Source organism: Carcharodon carcharias, chromosome 11 (assembly GCF_017639515.1).
Source record: "Carcharodon carcharias isolate sCarCar2 chromosome 11, sCarCar2.pri, whole genome shotgun sequence".
Taxonomy (NCBI): Eukaryota; Metazoa; Chordata; class Chondrichthyes; order Lamniformes; family Lamnidae; genus Carcharodon; species Carcharodon carcharias.
Genome location: NC_054477.1, coordinates 68756066 through 68771360, shown reverse-complemented (window position 1 = coordinate 68771360; position 15295 = coordinate 68756066). Strand labels below are relative to the sequence as shown.

The 15295-nt window shown below is 37.7% G+C and overlaps 2 protein-coding genes across 11 annotated transcripts in view; both read left to right on the top strand.

Annotated features, from left to right (window-relative positions):
* Nucleotides 1-5342, top strand: part of ranbp2 (RAN binding protein 2) — an 83910-nt gene extending 78568 nt beyond the window's left edge. For all 3 annotated transcript variants that reach the window (XM_041199492.1, XM_041199491.1, XM_041199490.1), the window contains exons 28-31: nucleotides 934-1070; nucleotides 1426-1699; nucleotides 1940-2274; nucleotides 4306-5342. In XM_041199492.1, coding sequence (XP_041055426.1) covers nucleotides 934-1070; nucleotides 1426-1699; nucleotides 1940-2274; nucleotides 4306-4614 — 1055 coding nt within the window. In that variant the 3' untranslated portion in view covers nucleotides 4615-5342. The remainder of the gene's footprint in view (nucleotides 1-933; nucleotides 1071-1425; nucleotides 1700-1939; nucleotides 2275-4305) is intronic.
* Nucleotides 5343-7970: 2628 nt separating this feature from the next.
* LOC121284253 (coiled-coil domain-containing protein 138-like) overlaps nucleotides 7971-15295 on the top strand; it is a 105449-nt gene continuing 98124 nt past the window's right edge. For 2 of the 8 annotated variants that reach the window (XM_041199585.1, XM_041199583.1), the window contains exons 1-2: nucleotides 7971-8973; nucleotides 13856-13910. In XM_041199585.1, coding sequence (XP_041055519.1) covers nucleotides 8818-8973; nucleotides 13856-13910 — 211 coding nt within the window. In that variant the 5' untranslated portion in view covers nucleotides 7971-8817. The remainder of the gene's footprint in view (nucleotides 8974-13855; nucleotides 13911-15295) is intronic. The other 6 variants (XM_041199582.1, XM_041199586.1, XM_041199581.1 and 3 more) reach the window with 4 other exon arrangements.

The following is a 15295-nucleotide window of genomic DNA, read 5'->3' as shown; positions in this document are numbered from 1 at the left end:
ATATTTCCAAAATTTTCTCTCTCTATTTCAGATTTCCAGCTTCTGCAGTATTTTATTTTTGTGCAGGCCTGTGGATATTTGCTTATTTGTAGTGTCCCTCCAACCTGCAAAACGTTTTGCTAATGAGAGTTCCGGTCTCACTGTGGCGTTTTAAAAATTTGAGTTTAATATCAAAATTTGGAAATAAAATGAATTGTCAGGTAAAGAGACCATGAAGCTATCAGCTATGTTGTAAAAATACACTGGATCTCTACTGGCAACAGCCATCCAAGTGAGCTGCATGAATAAGGAGGAAAAGAGAAAAAATATATAACTGAATTGCAGGCAAAAAATAATTTCTTAATCACTCCATTTTTAAGTTAGTACAATGTAACCTGTAAATCCTGGATGTTGGCTGTATGAAACTGTTTCTAAGCTTAATTGTTTACTTATATCTTTGCCATGCTGCTGCTTACATAAAGCTTTACTGAACAGAACCATATAACAGTTACTACTTTCGTATGTAGGTGGAGGAATTTTGCCTACTCAAGTAAACAAATGTTAGTAACTACAAAAGGAAAGTTAACAAATGTCAACTATTTTTCCAATCTATTTACATGCATGAAAGCAAAATCCATTTTAACAAAGCTTTTATATAATTATCCTATTTTTTCAATTCAGTAACAAATCTTTTTTTGAGTGGAATTTAGTCTTTTCTGAACTGAATACCTATTCATGGTTTGGATGTTTGCTTGATAAATTGTACTGCTGCCAAATAGTTGGTGGCTTTTTGTGTTTTTTAAACAAAATAATGCTGTCTTTTTAAATTGTTTCCTAGCAATTAGCTTCTAAAATCTGCACAAATGATCATGGAGCTGCTGGGAATAATAAAACTACAAGTAGTTTTATTTTCTGTTATGCTCTTGATAATGCAACTTTTTTTGAAAAAACCAGAATCCAATTTCACATGGGCAAATGCAGGAACAGCTGTGTTTTCTTCAATGGTGCCCAGACCTCCATGTGATGAAGATGATGCTGATGTGGTATCCAGCGATGATATCCATTTTGAGCCAATAGTTTCTTTACCCGAGGTAAAAAGCAATCATTCTGTCAAACAACTTTTATAAATGTGCAGAGCAAAAGTGCCATGTTTTTCTGACTGTCCGTCCTTGGAATAAATGTAAATCTCATAAATTTAAATGCAACTATACATGTGTGTGTATATATATATAAGACTTAGCTGTCTAATTATTTTTATACCCATCTAATTTGTGTATAGTTTCATTTTTGTTGCTTAGAATTCAGGTCAGTAACTAATATTGTGATGCAAGTATTGCCCAATGTTTGTTCGTTTGCAAGTGCGGAAATCTTGGGAAAGTTGAATTGCCATTGAAGTTCACAAAGTGGCAATTTTGTAAAATTAATAAATGCTACTAATCTTACTAGGTTGAGACAAAATCTGGTGAAGAGGATGAGGAAATTATATTTAAAGAAAGATGTAAACTGTATCGATGGGACCGAGATACTTCTCAGTGGAAAGAACGTGGTGTTGGAGATCTAAAAATTCTGTATCACTCCCAAAAGCAATGTTACCGTATTCTGATGAGGCGAGAACAAGTTCTCAAGGTCTGTGCAAACCATGTTATTACTGAGGAAATGGAACTCAAATTAATGAATACATCGAGTAATGCATTTGTTTGGACTGCAGCAGATTACACTGGTGAGTTTTTGAAGTGCATTATTCTCCTCAGTTTATTTTTAAAAAGCTAGCTGTGATCACCACTAATCATATGGCAGTGAAGAATTTTAATGTTCTGCATGGCCTAGAAGCCCGTTAGGGTTCTAGTGAGGAAAAAAGCAGAACCGTTTTTGCATTAAACTATTTGGTGAATTATTATAAAAAATATGTTGCCCTTCACTACTAGGCAGAAAAGTAATATACCTCTTGGTACTTTTTCAGATGGTGAAGCAAAAATAGAACAACTTGCTGTCCGATTCAAAACTCCAGAGTTGGCTGCTGTTTACAAAAAGAAGTTTGAAGAATGTCAAAAAGCACTTTTGCAGCTTCAAAAATCGGATGAATCCCAAGTTATGGCCCAATCAGATAGCAGCAACCCTGTTGTTTATTTTGATGTATCAGCTGGTGAGGAGGTCTTGGGACGAATTATTATGGAACTGCTAGTAAATAAGGTTCCACGAACAGCTGAAAACTTCAGGGCCCTCTGCACTGGAGAACAGGGTTTTGGATTTAAAAATTCAGTATTTCACAGGGTTATTCCAGAATTTATTTGCCAGGTAATTATTTTCCACATTTCCCCACTTGTATTGGTACCTCTCACTTTTTGGATGTTTGTAGCTATAATATAAAATTTATGCCAATATCTCATTTCTGTGCTAAAAGATCACAAGGGGGAGTAGTTGGTGCAGTGAGTTACAGACTGGCCAGTTGAACCCAGCTATCCTATGCTTAGTGGATTCAGTGTCTGCTATTGCTGAGAGGCAATTGCAGGTTAGTTCCAAGTGAATTTGACTCCACAGCACAAATTATCACTTTAAGTCAGCAAGAATTACATTGAATATGCAGCACAGATGCGGACATTTTGACTCAACTAGTCTCTAGTGTTTCTATTCCATACGAGTTTCCTCCCATTACATTTATCTCATCTCAAAATTTCAACATATTTTTCTATTCCTTTTATGCTCTGATCTTGTTTCCTTTTGAAAGCATTTAAGCTATTTGTCTCAACCTCTTGTGGTCCTAAGTGTCTCATTCTAACGAAATTTATCCTATTAGATTCATTAGTTTTTGATAGGTTTATGGCTCCTAGTTTAAGATTTTAAGTGGAACCATTTTCTCCAGTCTATCCTGTCCAACTTACTCATTTTAAATACATCTCTCAGGTTATCCAAGTCTTTTAAAATATTCCAATCTGTTTAATCTTTCCTGGTGGCTGTAATCTTTCAGTTTTGGTACTATCTTTGTAAATTTTTTTGCACTTTCTCCAGTGTTTCTATGTCCTTTTTATAGTGTGGAGCAAAAACTGTGCACAGTACCGAAGTGCAGCCCGGCCAAGGTCTTTAATAAACTCGGCTTCTACTTTTGAATCTTATGCCTGTAGAAATAATTCCCTGTACTCTTGTTAACATTTTTATTTACATTGCTGACCTGCAGTGCTGTTTTTAATGATTTCACCTGTATCCTTATCTATCCCGTTTAGTTTCTTATTTTCTAAAGAGGCATAGGTGATGTTTCTGTTTCCTACCAAAATACAACACTTCAGTTATCTATGTTAACATTTATTTGCCATTTAACTACCCATGCTTCAAGTAATGCAAGGAAGCACAAAGCCAATTGGTATATAGCAAAATTCTGTTCCGAGAAGCAGTGACCCAGATTTTGTGGTTGGGGCAAAAGAATGAAGCTTACTGTTCTTTGCATTAACAGCTGCCCACAGACGTTATGCAGGCTTCTGAGTGCCGAATTGTTATTGGATGTCTGATCAGCATGGCATCTGTTACAAGGGGATCTTTGGTGTTGGAACAGGGCAAGATAAAGCAAGGCTTTTCAACCAATCAGATTAAAGAGTTCTCAGAGCAATGCAGATTCTAAACCAAGAATTCTAAATTAAATTTAAATCATGTACAAGAAAGCAGAAAAAAATTGCAAAGAAATATGATTAAAGATAAAAGACGGGAAAAGTTTTTTTTAAAGAAGTTAAATCTCCTACAGTAAATTCTGAAGGAATGAGCCTTCACTGTTGTAAAATTAATTTTACACAACCTGGTAAATTGTTTAGCAGTAACTAGGACTGATCTCATTGTTAAAAATGCATTTACACCTGAATGTACTAGCCTAACTTTTTCTGGCATGTTTAGCAAGTAAAGAGGGGCTAAGTATTGCAATCCCTCACATGCTCTGAAGAGTCATACAGACTCAAAGTGTTAACTCTGTCTTCCTCTCCACAGATGCTGTCAGACTTGCTAGGGGCTGATAATCCTTCAGTCTCCTTCCTGATAGAGCAATTTCTTCAGCTAAATGGCAAACTTTCCAACACTTGCTCGTTTTCAGTTCATGCTCTTGCTAATTATTTCAAATTTGAATGAGTTCTGAAAGACCGCTGTAGGGAGTGGGCTGACATTAAAAATCAGCACGAGGTAGTGTTAATTATTAATGGTGGTGCAGCAGATGAGGATACAACAGTTGAAATGAGAGAACAGAGAAAATGTGCTTAGATGTCAACAGGATGAAGTTTAGAATTTAGGTGGAGAGAGTGTAGCTTTGTAATGTTTTGATTGTTATGTAACATGAGTTACGTTCTGTTTCAGGGTGGTGATATCACAAGGTCCGATGGATCTGGTGGAAAGTCTATTTATGGAGATCAATTTGAAGATGAAAACTTCATTATACGTCACACTTGTCCTGGTTTGTTGTCCATGGCAAATAAGGGCCCAAACACCAATAGTTCACAGTTCTTCATCACTCTAAAGGAGGCCAGACATTTAGATTTGAAGCATGTAGCTTTTGGCTATGTAAAAAGCGGCATGGATGTTGTGAAAAAAATTGAAACATTTGGCTCAAAAAGTGGCCGCACGAGTAAAATCATTATGATCACTGATTGTGGACAGTTTTCTTAAATGGAGAATACCTGGTTTCTCTCTGGTCATGCTCTCTATTTAGACTTTGAAATGGTGTAATATTGGATATTACTGATGTAAACTGTACTGGTCTAAACATTGGATGTACAAATTATATTGACTGCTACCAGCTGTCAATTTTTTTTTAAGTGTTGAAATTGCATGTTTCAGAATAAAGGTTTTGACAAACATTTAATGAGCGGTGACATTTATCTCATGTGTACACAACATGAATTTTGTGACATTTTGCGTTCCAGCTAATTGTACAGTGAGCAGTTTTTAATCCTGGCAATCAAAGTTGAGAAAAAATTGTCATGAAGTTGCAACTTTTTTTTAAAAAATGTAACATTTGAGAATTAAGGTGGAACTTTAACTGTATTCCAGGACTAAAAGTCGTAATTGCCAAACAGGATTTGGTGATTCCAACCAGGCTTTGCATAATTCTATTGCATTCATTTTAGTGCAACCAAAACACTAGGTGTTTTTTTTCATGTCAAAATCCTGGAATGGGGTTAAATTTGCTGATGGCCGTATTGCCAAGATTAAAGTTCTGCTGTTAACATTGCAAATACTGAAACAGATTTGACACTATTGTAAAATGTAAAGTCTTTTTTTACAGATTTTCTAGTATTTGCTAATGTGATTGGCTCTGTAATTTTAAATTGGTAAATTTAAATAGTTAACACCCATAACTTTATAAATATTTATAATAAAGGAATAGTTCTATCTACTGGTGATTTAAGCAGTTTCCTTTCTATTGGTTTGCTTCAAATTCATGCAAATTTGAAGTGGAGGTACATGCCTTACCAGCAATAAATTTTATTGTACCTTTCTAAATGTTTTCAAATTGTGCATTTATTCTTTATTCCAGGATAGTTTCAGTAAGATATTAGCGACATGGTGTCTTTAAGAGATTAATACATGGTTACATAATTCTCCCAAGTACTATGCGAAGTCATCCTTCCATGAGCACTTTCCTTAGTTTTTCCTCTTACCAGCAGTCTTGGTTACAATTTCAAAAGGATTTTATTTGGTGTGAACCTTTCTCCCCATCTAAGTTCTGTTAAAGGTTAGTTTGAACTTTCAGCCTTCAACTTTGATTTTCTCTTCAGCTACTGTCAGCATGGAGTATTTTTTTCCTCATGCAAATATTTTCTTATGGAAGTATGTCTTCAAATTTTGCATATTCTCATCATACATGTGGCAGGAAATACCCTACCATGCCATACCCTTCTAGTTGAATTTGCGCTGCAATTCATTCAATTTCCTCCTTGTACACTGTTTATATAACAAATCTGTATTTGGATGTCACGCCCTAACCTGTGCTGCTGCTCTAATGCATTTTTTTTAGCCATGTGTTCACCTTGTGATGACTTTTGAGCTTGAAGCAGTACATCAAGAAAAATTTGCTATTTCTTTAAAATGTCTGTGGAACCAGATTTTTAAGAATGTTTGAGAATGTTTTTAAAATTTGCATCAATTGTGAAGTGATCAATTGCAATTATTTTGCTTAAGAAATGCTAGATCTTGTGACCAGGTAACCCTTGACCTGGAAGCAGTACCAACAGGAAGGAAGTTAAGACCAGAAGCTATGTGGCTGGTAGATGCAAAGGAGAGCTTCAGCAGGTGGGAGAACAGAACCTTTTTATCCCAGTTCTGTGAAAGGCTAGTTTGAACTTTCAGCCTTCAACTTTGATTTCTCTTCAGCTACTGCCAGCATGGAATACTTTTTTTCTCGTGCAAATATTTTTTATGAAAGTATGTCTTAAAATTTTGCATATTCTTATAAGGCCCATATAGCTAGAAATACCATATACAAGGTGCTGTGTGTGTGAGACAGGACAGAAGGGGTTAGAGCAGAAATTGTGAATTGGACAATTTTACTATCGCTACTTTAGTTTTGTAAGAGCCAACTTCATGATTTAACAGGGTTTTTTGAAAGGATCAGATAAAACAGTCTCTGGGGAATCTGCTATTAAAACTTGTGAACCTCGTTGAGGTTCTGGAAGCGTGTTGTTTGGGTGGCGACCATCTCTAGAGACCTTGGATGAAATCTGTCTGCCAGTGAACATGACTCGAGGGCTGAATCAATTGAGTGGGAAAGTGAGAGATCTTCTGTACCAGAGGCCGAGTTGAAGAATTTTGGAACTACCCATGTTGCCATATGTCTGCAGAGAGATGATTGTGTAATATGTATGTTGTATTCACTTTTTAAAGTGAAAATAACCTTTTTAGTTCATCATTTGCTATTAATTCATGTTTAATACACATCAGAACCAACATACATTAAAGTAAAAGTTACAGAAAATGAAATCTTGTTGATAAATTCAACATTTGTGGGTCATTCAGTAAATTTGATTTTTATGCTTTCTCCACAAGAATTATAGCAACCTAATTTGCAGACTTATGGTGATATGCACATGGTTTGACATGCCTCTACTAGGCATGACATACTGTGAACTTTCAGCCAATACTTTTAAAAACTGGGCAAACAAGCTGTTATGATGACTGTCACAAATCATGTGACGTTTGGCCTGCAGACACCTAATTAAATATGGACATGGGTGATAGATGAATCTCACGAATGGCTGAAGAACTATTTCATTGTTTAAGGATGGGCCAACACCTAAAGACTATGGAGATTCCACTCTTTTTCCATGTTTCATAATGGAAAAAAGGGAAGCTAGTGGCCATTGGGTTTCTATCAGCTTGCCATTGTGTCACAATGGCCTCCCCATCCAAATTAGACCGGATGGGCCGCAGAAGTGTTAATCCAGCAGTCATAACTAAAGCTGGTTTCTGGGACTACATCCTTATTAACCCAGGCTACAACAGAACCATTAGTTGTCAGCCAGTCTAAGAACCAGACTGAAATTGGCTCAAGTCTTCAAGCTGCCAAAGTACTTAACCTGTTCCAGTTTCAAAGTTCATATGAGAACCAACCTCCTCAATATCACAAATTTCTCAAGCTACTGTGAATCCTTCATTTTGCAAGACTTTCACTTCAACTTTAAATCAAATCCATTTAAGAAACCAGAGACCTGCCATGTGAGAGACTTGCGATCATAAATCAGAGACTGAATTAACTAATATGTAAGTGTGCACTATCCTTGGTTATATCTAATGTCTGTGTGTGAGACTGTGTAATGTGTTATTTTGGGTAAGTGAGAGAATAAATAATCTTTAAACTCTCCAAAGCTTGTTGCTGAAGTATTTAATTTGAATACACCAAGTGTAAGAAAAGACACACCTTGTTCCAAATTGCCAGTAATCAGCATGATTTATAAGAGTAAATACATTCTGTGACACTTGCATCATAAGCGGATCATAGCCCTTGATGTTTGATTCTGGAATTTAGCTCCTAGTTCCTGTTAGTCTCTAAGCAGGACCTCTTGCCTACTCTTCACTGAGGATTGGTACTAGTGCCATGTACTGTATCAAGTAGGGAGATAGGTGAAAATATGGCTTGATGATGGTTGAGGAAACGAAGAAATTTCAGTATATTCACCTACGAGGAAGTCAACGGCTATGTGGGGATGCAAGCAGGAAAGTGGAGTTAAGGTCAGAACCAGATCAGCCATTATCTTAGGGACGAGCAGAGCAAGCTCGAGGTGCCTTATTCCTGCTCTTATATCTTATGTTCTTAACATCTGGATCATTTTGGAAAACGAAGCTTTGTCACCTAAACTAATTGAAACAATCTCCTTGCTAAGAGTGTTAAAAAGAGCGATACAGACTTTAACTGAATTCAACTTCCCGAATCTTGGATCACTAGTGCAGTATAACTCGGGTACAATTTTCAACCAGTTCCGCGCATTTTGCACAGTACTTGATCTTCCGGCAGGCCTATTAAAAACGTGGCAGAGCTTAAATTCCATGTGTAAATATGCAGTAATCAGTCCCAATCTAATTGCTCATCCATTTAGCACACGGAATGGAGATTTAACAGGCCTTGTGCTGTCATAAAAACAAAAAAACTGCGGATGCTGGAAATCCAAAACAAAAACAGAATTACCTGGAAAAACTCAGCAGGTCTGGCAGTTTTGTTACAAGTCGGTCCGGGTCACTGTGCTGAAACTGGTTGTCGCTATGGAGATGAGCCTTCCCTTTGACCTATGAACAAGCGGAAGTTCCGGCTGAGATGGCTCGAGATTCGAATGGTTGTCAAGGAGATGCAGCTTGGAGGTTAGTGGCGGCACAGGGATGGAGAGTAACGAAGATCAGGTCCTCGATTCCATCATCGAACGCTTAAAACGTCGCTACCTCGGCAAAACAGAGGCGGAAAGCAGGAGTGCGGATTACACTGGAAGCGGGTTCATGGAGCAGTTTAAAGGGTGGCTCCGGGACTCTGAAGATCAGGTGAGAGGATGGCGGAGGCAGAGGTTGAGAGGTTCGTAGCCCACTCCAGAAGCTGGGCTGACACGACAAGCCTCGGATGTTGTTAAATCAAAGACCAGTGTGTCTCTTAACCGTGGAGTTAAAATGCCCTAGTTTGAACCTGGAGTCAACATTCGAACCTCATCCAATAATGGGCATTCATCTCGTTTGTGGGATCTTGTATGCAAAATGGCTTCCATGTTTGTCTATGTAGGAGTTATTGCACTTTTTTGCGCCCTAAATTGAAAATCAGAACCTCGAAGATACTAATCTCTGAATTATCACCTCAGCCACAAATAAATTGGCATTGGGTAAATCAGATTCGAGAGTTGAATGAATGGTTCAAAGACTGATGTGGGAGAAATGGGTTTAATTCATGGGGCAGTGCCACTCATACTGGGGAAAGTGGGAGTTGTACTATCGGGAGAGTCTTCACTAAACTGTGCTGGGACTGGAGTTCTGGCAAGTTGTATAACTAGGGTGTTAGCAGGGGCTTGAAACTAAATTATGGGTGGAATGTATCATATGAGGGGAGATGTGCTAAATTAAAGAGAAACAACAAGGTCAGGGTCGTGATTTGGGTAATGATAACCAGAGTGTGGCAAGAAGGGACAGAGCATACAAACTTAAGAGTGCTCCAGCAGATAAAGCCAGAGGTTGCAAAAGTGGTAAAAAGACAGAATTAAAGGCTCTTTATCTGAATGTAGGCAGCATTCATAACAAAATGGATGAATTGTTAGCACAGATACATATTTATTTCTATGACCTGATAGCCATTAGAGACATGGTTGCAGGGTGACCAGGGCTGGGACCTGAATATTGAAGGGCCCTTGACATTTCAGAAAGGCAGTATGGAAAAGGTGGTAGAGTAGCTCCATTAATTAAGGATGGCCTTCGCTCAAAAGAGCAAGATATAGAATCAGTTTGGGTTGAGATAAGAAATAGGAAAGGTAAGTGTTCACTTGCAGGTGTAGTTTACAGGCCCCTTAATAGTAGTTACACTGTAGAACAGAATATACAGGAAGAAACAAATAGGGCGTGCAATAATCATGGGTAATTTTAATCTACATGTAGATTGGGCAAATCAGGTAGGCAAAGGTAGCCTGGAAAATCAATTTACAGAGTGTATAGACGACAATTTCTTAGAGTAGTATTTTCTAGTGCCAACCAGAGAGTAGCTTATTCTGGGCCTGGTAATCTCCAATAAGACACAGTTGATCAATAACCTCTTGTAAAGGGACCCTTAGGTGACAGTGATCAGAACATGATCAAGTCCTTTTCTCTATCACTCCTGTGCTCATTGACCTAATTGGCTTTCAGTTAAGCAACATCTTGATGTTAAAGTTCTGATCCTTGTTTTCTAATCCTTCCAAGGCCTTGCTCTTCTGTATCTCTGATCTCCTTCAGCCCTCTAAGATATCGGTGGTCCTCTAAATCTGGCCTTGTGAGCATCTCCAGTTTTAATTGTTCCAACACTGGTGGCTGTTCCTTCCTAAACCTCATCGCTTCCCTAATTTTCTTTGCTTCTTATGAGGGGCATGGACAGGGTGGATAGGGAGCAGCTGTTCCCCTTAGTTGAAGGGTCAGTCACAGGGGGGCATAAGTTCAAGGTGAGGGGCAGGATGTTTAGGGGGGGTGTGAGGAAAAACTTTTCTACCCAGAGGGTGGTGACGGTCTGGAATACACTGCCTGGAAGGGTGGTGGAGGCGGGTTGCCTCACATCCTTTATGAGCACTTGGCACGTCATGCCATTCAAGGCTATGGGCCAAGTGCCGGTAAATGGGATTAGGTAGGTAGGTCAGGTGTTTCTCATGTATCGGTGCAGACTCGATGGGCCAAAGGGCCTCTTCTGCTCTGTGATTCTTAAAACCTACCTCTTTGACCAAACTTTTGTTCATCTGCAGCAATCATGTGTCTCAGTGTCAAATTTTGCTTTAAAACGATGTGAAGTGCCTTGGAAAGTTCTATTGTGTTAAATGCATTATATAAATAGTTGTTGCTATTGTAAATTTGCCAGAAAAAGTTAAATTTAGTAATTAATATTGCAGGTATGCTTTTAATGAGGAGACAATTATTAATGACTGCAAATCAACCTAATTTGACCAGAAAATGAATTTAAGTGTCATGTCTCATTCCTTAAGGTTTTGAATTGTTTTAGATGTTTTAACTGACATTTTTAAGTTTTACACTTTGTATTATTTTCCTTTCTGTCTCTTTTTTTCTTTTTCAAGTCAATTTTTTTTTTATTTCTTGTCTCTGTACATGATTTGATATTGAATTCACCCTTGTTTTTAGTCCTTCCTCTTTGTTTCTCAACCTTTGAATCTCATTGGTGAACAGGATACACTGTCTATACTGTAATTTACCAAAGTGTCTGTTGCCCTCACTATGCCACTATTAACTTGGCCTTCCACCAACTGGGTTGATGGTGGACACGGGTTCAAATCCCACCATGGCAGCTGTTGGAATTTAAATTCAATTAATTAAATCTTGAATTGAAAGCTCGTCCTAGTAATGGTGATGGTGACTCTGAAACTATTGTTGATTGTTTTAAAAACCTATCTGGGTCACTAATATTCTTTAGGAAAGGAAATCTGCCATTCTTACCTTGTCTGGTCTACACATGGCTTCAGACCCACAGCTCTCTGAAGTGGCCTAGCAAGCCACTCAGTTGAAGGGCAGTTAGGGCTGGGCAACAAATGCCCACATCCCATCAAAAAGAGTTTTAAAAACTTGGTCGGCAAAAATTTTAAAACCTAAATGTGAATGAGCAAGTTTAGCTAATGGGGCATACCACAAAATCAACAGAATCCGAGGTGATATTCGGTTCTATCCCAGAAGTTGCCTTAACTGTTGAAGCTCATGAAATGCCAATACCTAGTGAACAGCAGACTCACACTGAGTGAAAATAGTGTTAGTCCAGGCCAAATAACTGCATGCAGAAACATAAACCCTACAGTATTGACATGAGTATCAGTAAGTCCACTTGAGAATAATCTTCCCGCTTCCATTTGTCCATCACTTTCATTCTTGTGTGGTATTGGGAGTGCACAACATGTTATTCAGCGGACGTGAATCATTGAATTTACCTAAGCAATGAATGCTTTTGCCACGCAATGATCTTGCTGGATCAGAAGATCACTACAGTTATACGAACCTTAAGAGAAGCTGGCCAAGTTTCGGCCAGCAGCGCAATCTCTAGGTTACAAGGCAAAAGAAAGAGAAAAAGAGAACATCTGTTTTCACTTTTATGCTGTACATCAGAAACTGGAATCTCTGTCTACTGTTTCAAGTACATGTCCTCTAAGAGAGCCGGGAACACAGTTGAAGACTGATGCCACTGGTGCAGGACATTGAAGGAGGGGATGGGAAGTAAGATTTGTAAATAGCTAGTGAGTAGAATGAAAGACTTGGGAGGGAGATGTAGTATAAAGGTTAATAGCTAATGATGTCAGATCACGTACCTAGAACTCGGAGATGCCTCAGGAAGGAGCCACGTGCTTATCTGTCCCTATACGTAATTGTAAATCGTCAGTAGACACTTGGAAGTTCCTGGATGCCTTGTTTCCAGTAGTCTGTGTTAATATACCCTGGGTCTGTTTCTAATATTACTTCAAAAAGTGCTATTATCTTTGTTACATCCAGCTGAGGGCAGACAGAGCCTTAGTTTAACATATCAACTGAAAAACATTGCTACTGTTAGTGTAGCACTTACTCAGTACTGCACTGAATCGTCAGCCTAGAGCATGTCTCAAGCTTCTGGAATGGAACTGGAACTCCCAAGTCTTACTGACTTGAAAGTAAGAATGCTGTTTTGGAACTGAAGCGGGCATCCAATCAACAAGCGGGTATTGTATAACAACCTATACTTGGGAGAGAACTTTACTTATATCATGTTGTATTCATTTTGATAAACATTACATTTTTAGTGAGCTGTACTTGACAAGAATTAGTGAGAAGGCAGATATGCTAATATGTTTTGGGTTAGCATTGCAAGATTTTAAAATTATTTATAAACATTCATCGCTAATAATATCTGTTCAGCTTTACCCTGGGTCTCCCTATTGTTCAGTGGAGACCAGTAACACTACAGTGACTAGCTGGTTAACATAGAGGATGCTCTCCTGAAACTGAATCAAAAGTCTAGAGGTAGACAATGTACTAACATTCTGCAACCCAATGGTTATAATCTAACCTTTGACACTTCGCTAACTTTTATGAATGACTTGAATTATCTTGTCTTCTTCAAAACTCATTGAATTGCAAAACTCGAGATATCCATTATTTACTGTTTATTTATATTTTTACCTAAGTTAATTTTGCAAATGTCGGATGAAGCATTGTTTTTTGTGTATTGCTATATGTCTTTGTTTTTGTTGCAATTGATCAATTTAGTATGCTGTAGCACTTTGGATAATTAAACTCATGTTCTGATTCAAGGGAAAAAAAATCAGGCATGAAAAATTCAATAAATTTTGATCTAATCAAGTATAAAATTAGATATCAGAATGACACAAGTGAGTTTCGTGCTGTTCAAAATGCTGAAATTTCTAAACATTATACATTCTCCCATTGGTATTTCATCTTAGCATCATGCAGCTGCTAACTTAACTAAAACATTTATTTAAAATATTCCAGCATAATAATACATCATAAAATGTTTCTAGGATTATATTATGCACAAGAGATGTGATCACTTGTCCATTACTTGCTGAATAAACCTAGTGCTATATTGCTGATGTACAGTATTTTACTGACAATGTAGCATATGTTGTCCAACAACTTTCCATGTTTTGCTGTATTTAATATCTAATTTAAAGGTCATAGGATTGCAATTTCAACGGTTAATTTTATTTTATTTTAGGACTCCATGATAAATCTAACCAGAATAAATTTGAAAATGAACCCATATATCAAAGGTAAGGTTTTTTACAGAATGAAAATAGTAATGGCACTAGATTTGTAATCTAGTATATCTTGATGTAAAAATGTCTCTGCTGGTCAGTATTGTGTTAATTTCTGGGATGGATATATTGACCTTGTGTGGAATTCAATGCAGTTTCACCAGAATTATACCAAGGCTTAAAGGGTTAAACTATGAGAACAGGTTACATAAATTTAGCTTGATTCCCTTAAGATTAGAAGGTTGAGTGGTGATCTAATTGAGATATTTAAAATGATAAAATAATTCAATGGAGTAGATTTAGGGAAACCATTTCCCCTGATGTGGAAATCTATAACAAGGAGTCACAATCTTAAAGTTAGAATTAGGTCATTCATGAGTGGAATCAGGAAGCACAAAGGTGGGCAAATGGAGCTGAAGTAGAGATTAGCCATGATCTGATTGGTGCACCAAGCAAGAGGAGTGGAGCAGGCTATTGCTGTTGATATGTTAACAAACAGCTTCAACGCATCAATTTGTTCTATTCTTTTTGAATCCTATGTATCTTTTCTATTGGAATTCTGCAAACCATGCCTTAGACACCTTTGCTGTCTGAACTATGCATGGTGGCACAGAAGTCAAGATAGAAAATGATGATTCTTAGGTATTTAAGAGTCTTTTCTTTTTCCTTTTGGACTTTTTTTTTTACCAAAAAAGCCAACAGCCATGACTTCAAATGGCATTAGGATAAGCTGATTAAGAGGAATGGAAGAGGAGACTGTAGCTGTTGCCCTCAGGTAAAGGATAGGGTGAAGCTGGGACTGTGCACATACACCCATATCTTTAGCTTCCTTGTTGAAGACATTTACCTTCACAGTCCTATTTCAAATCCACACTACATCAGTGGAAACCAATGGCTTTTTCTGTACTTCTTTCTTTTAGAAGGGGACCTGGGGGGTGTGGGAACGGTAGTAGGGGGAAAGCAAAACTCCACAGTCATCATTTGACTTGGGACATTGGACAGGATTGCTCTGATTGCCTTTTTACAAGGATTCTGCTTGATCATAAACCACCTTGTGCCTGCTATCTTTTAATACTGTTTGGTCACTTTAATTCCTCTCCTTGAACTTCTCATCAGCATTCACAGGAAATTAATTGATTTCTTCTGGGTTAAAGCAAAGTACTGGCTTTCTGCTGACGTTCTCACCCAGCCCTTGGGAAGGGGAATTAGGCACTGGTATATATTTTTTTATAAATCACCCTAACAATATTGAGTTGGATATTCTCATGTTCAGCATCATTGTTCACTCCTAAAAAGCAGGCCTAGAGCGCTGTGATTCAAGCTCCATCTTTACTGTCCAGTATGTAGTCAAATAATTGCACATCCTGGGATCATAACATGGAATTCTTGTTTCATTAACT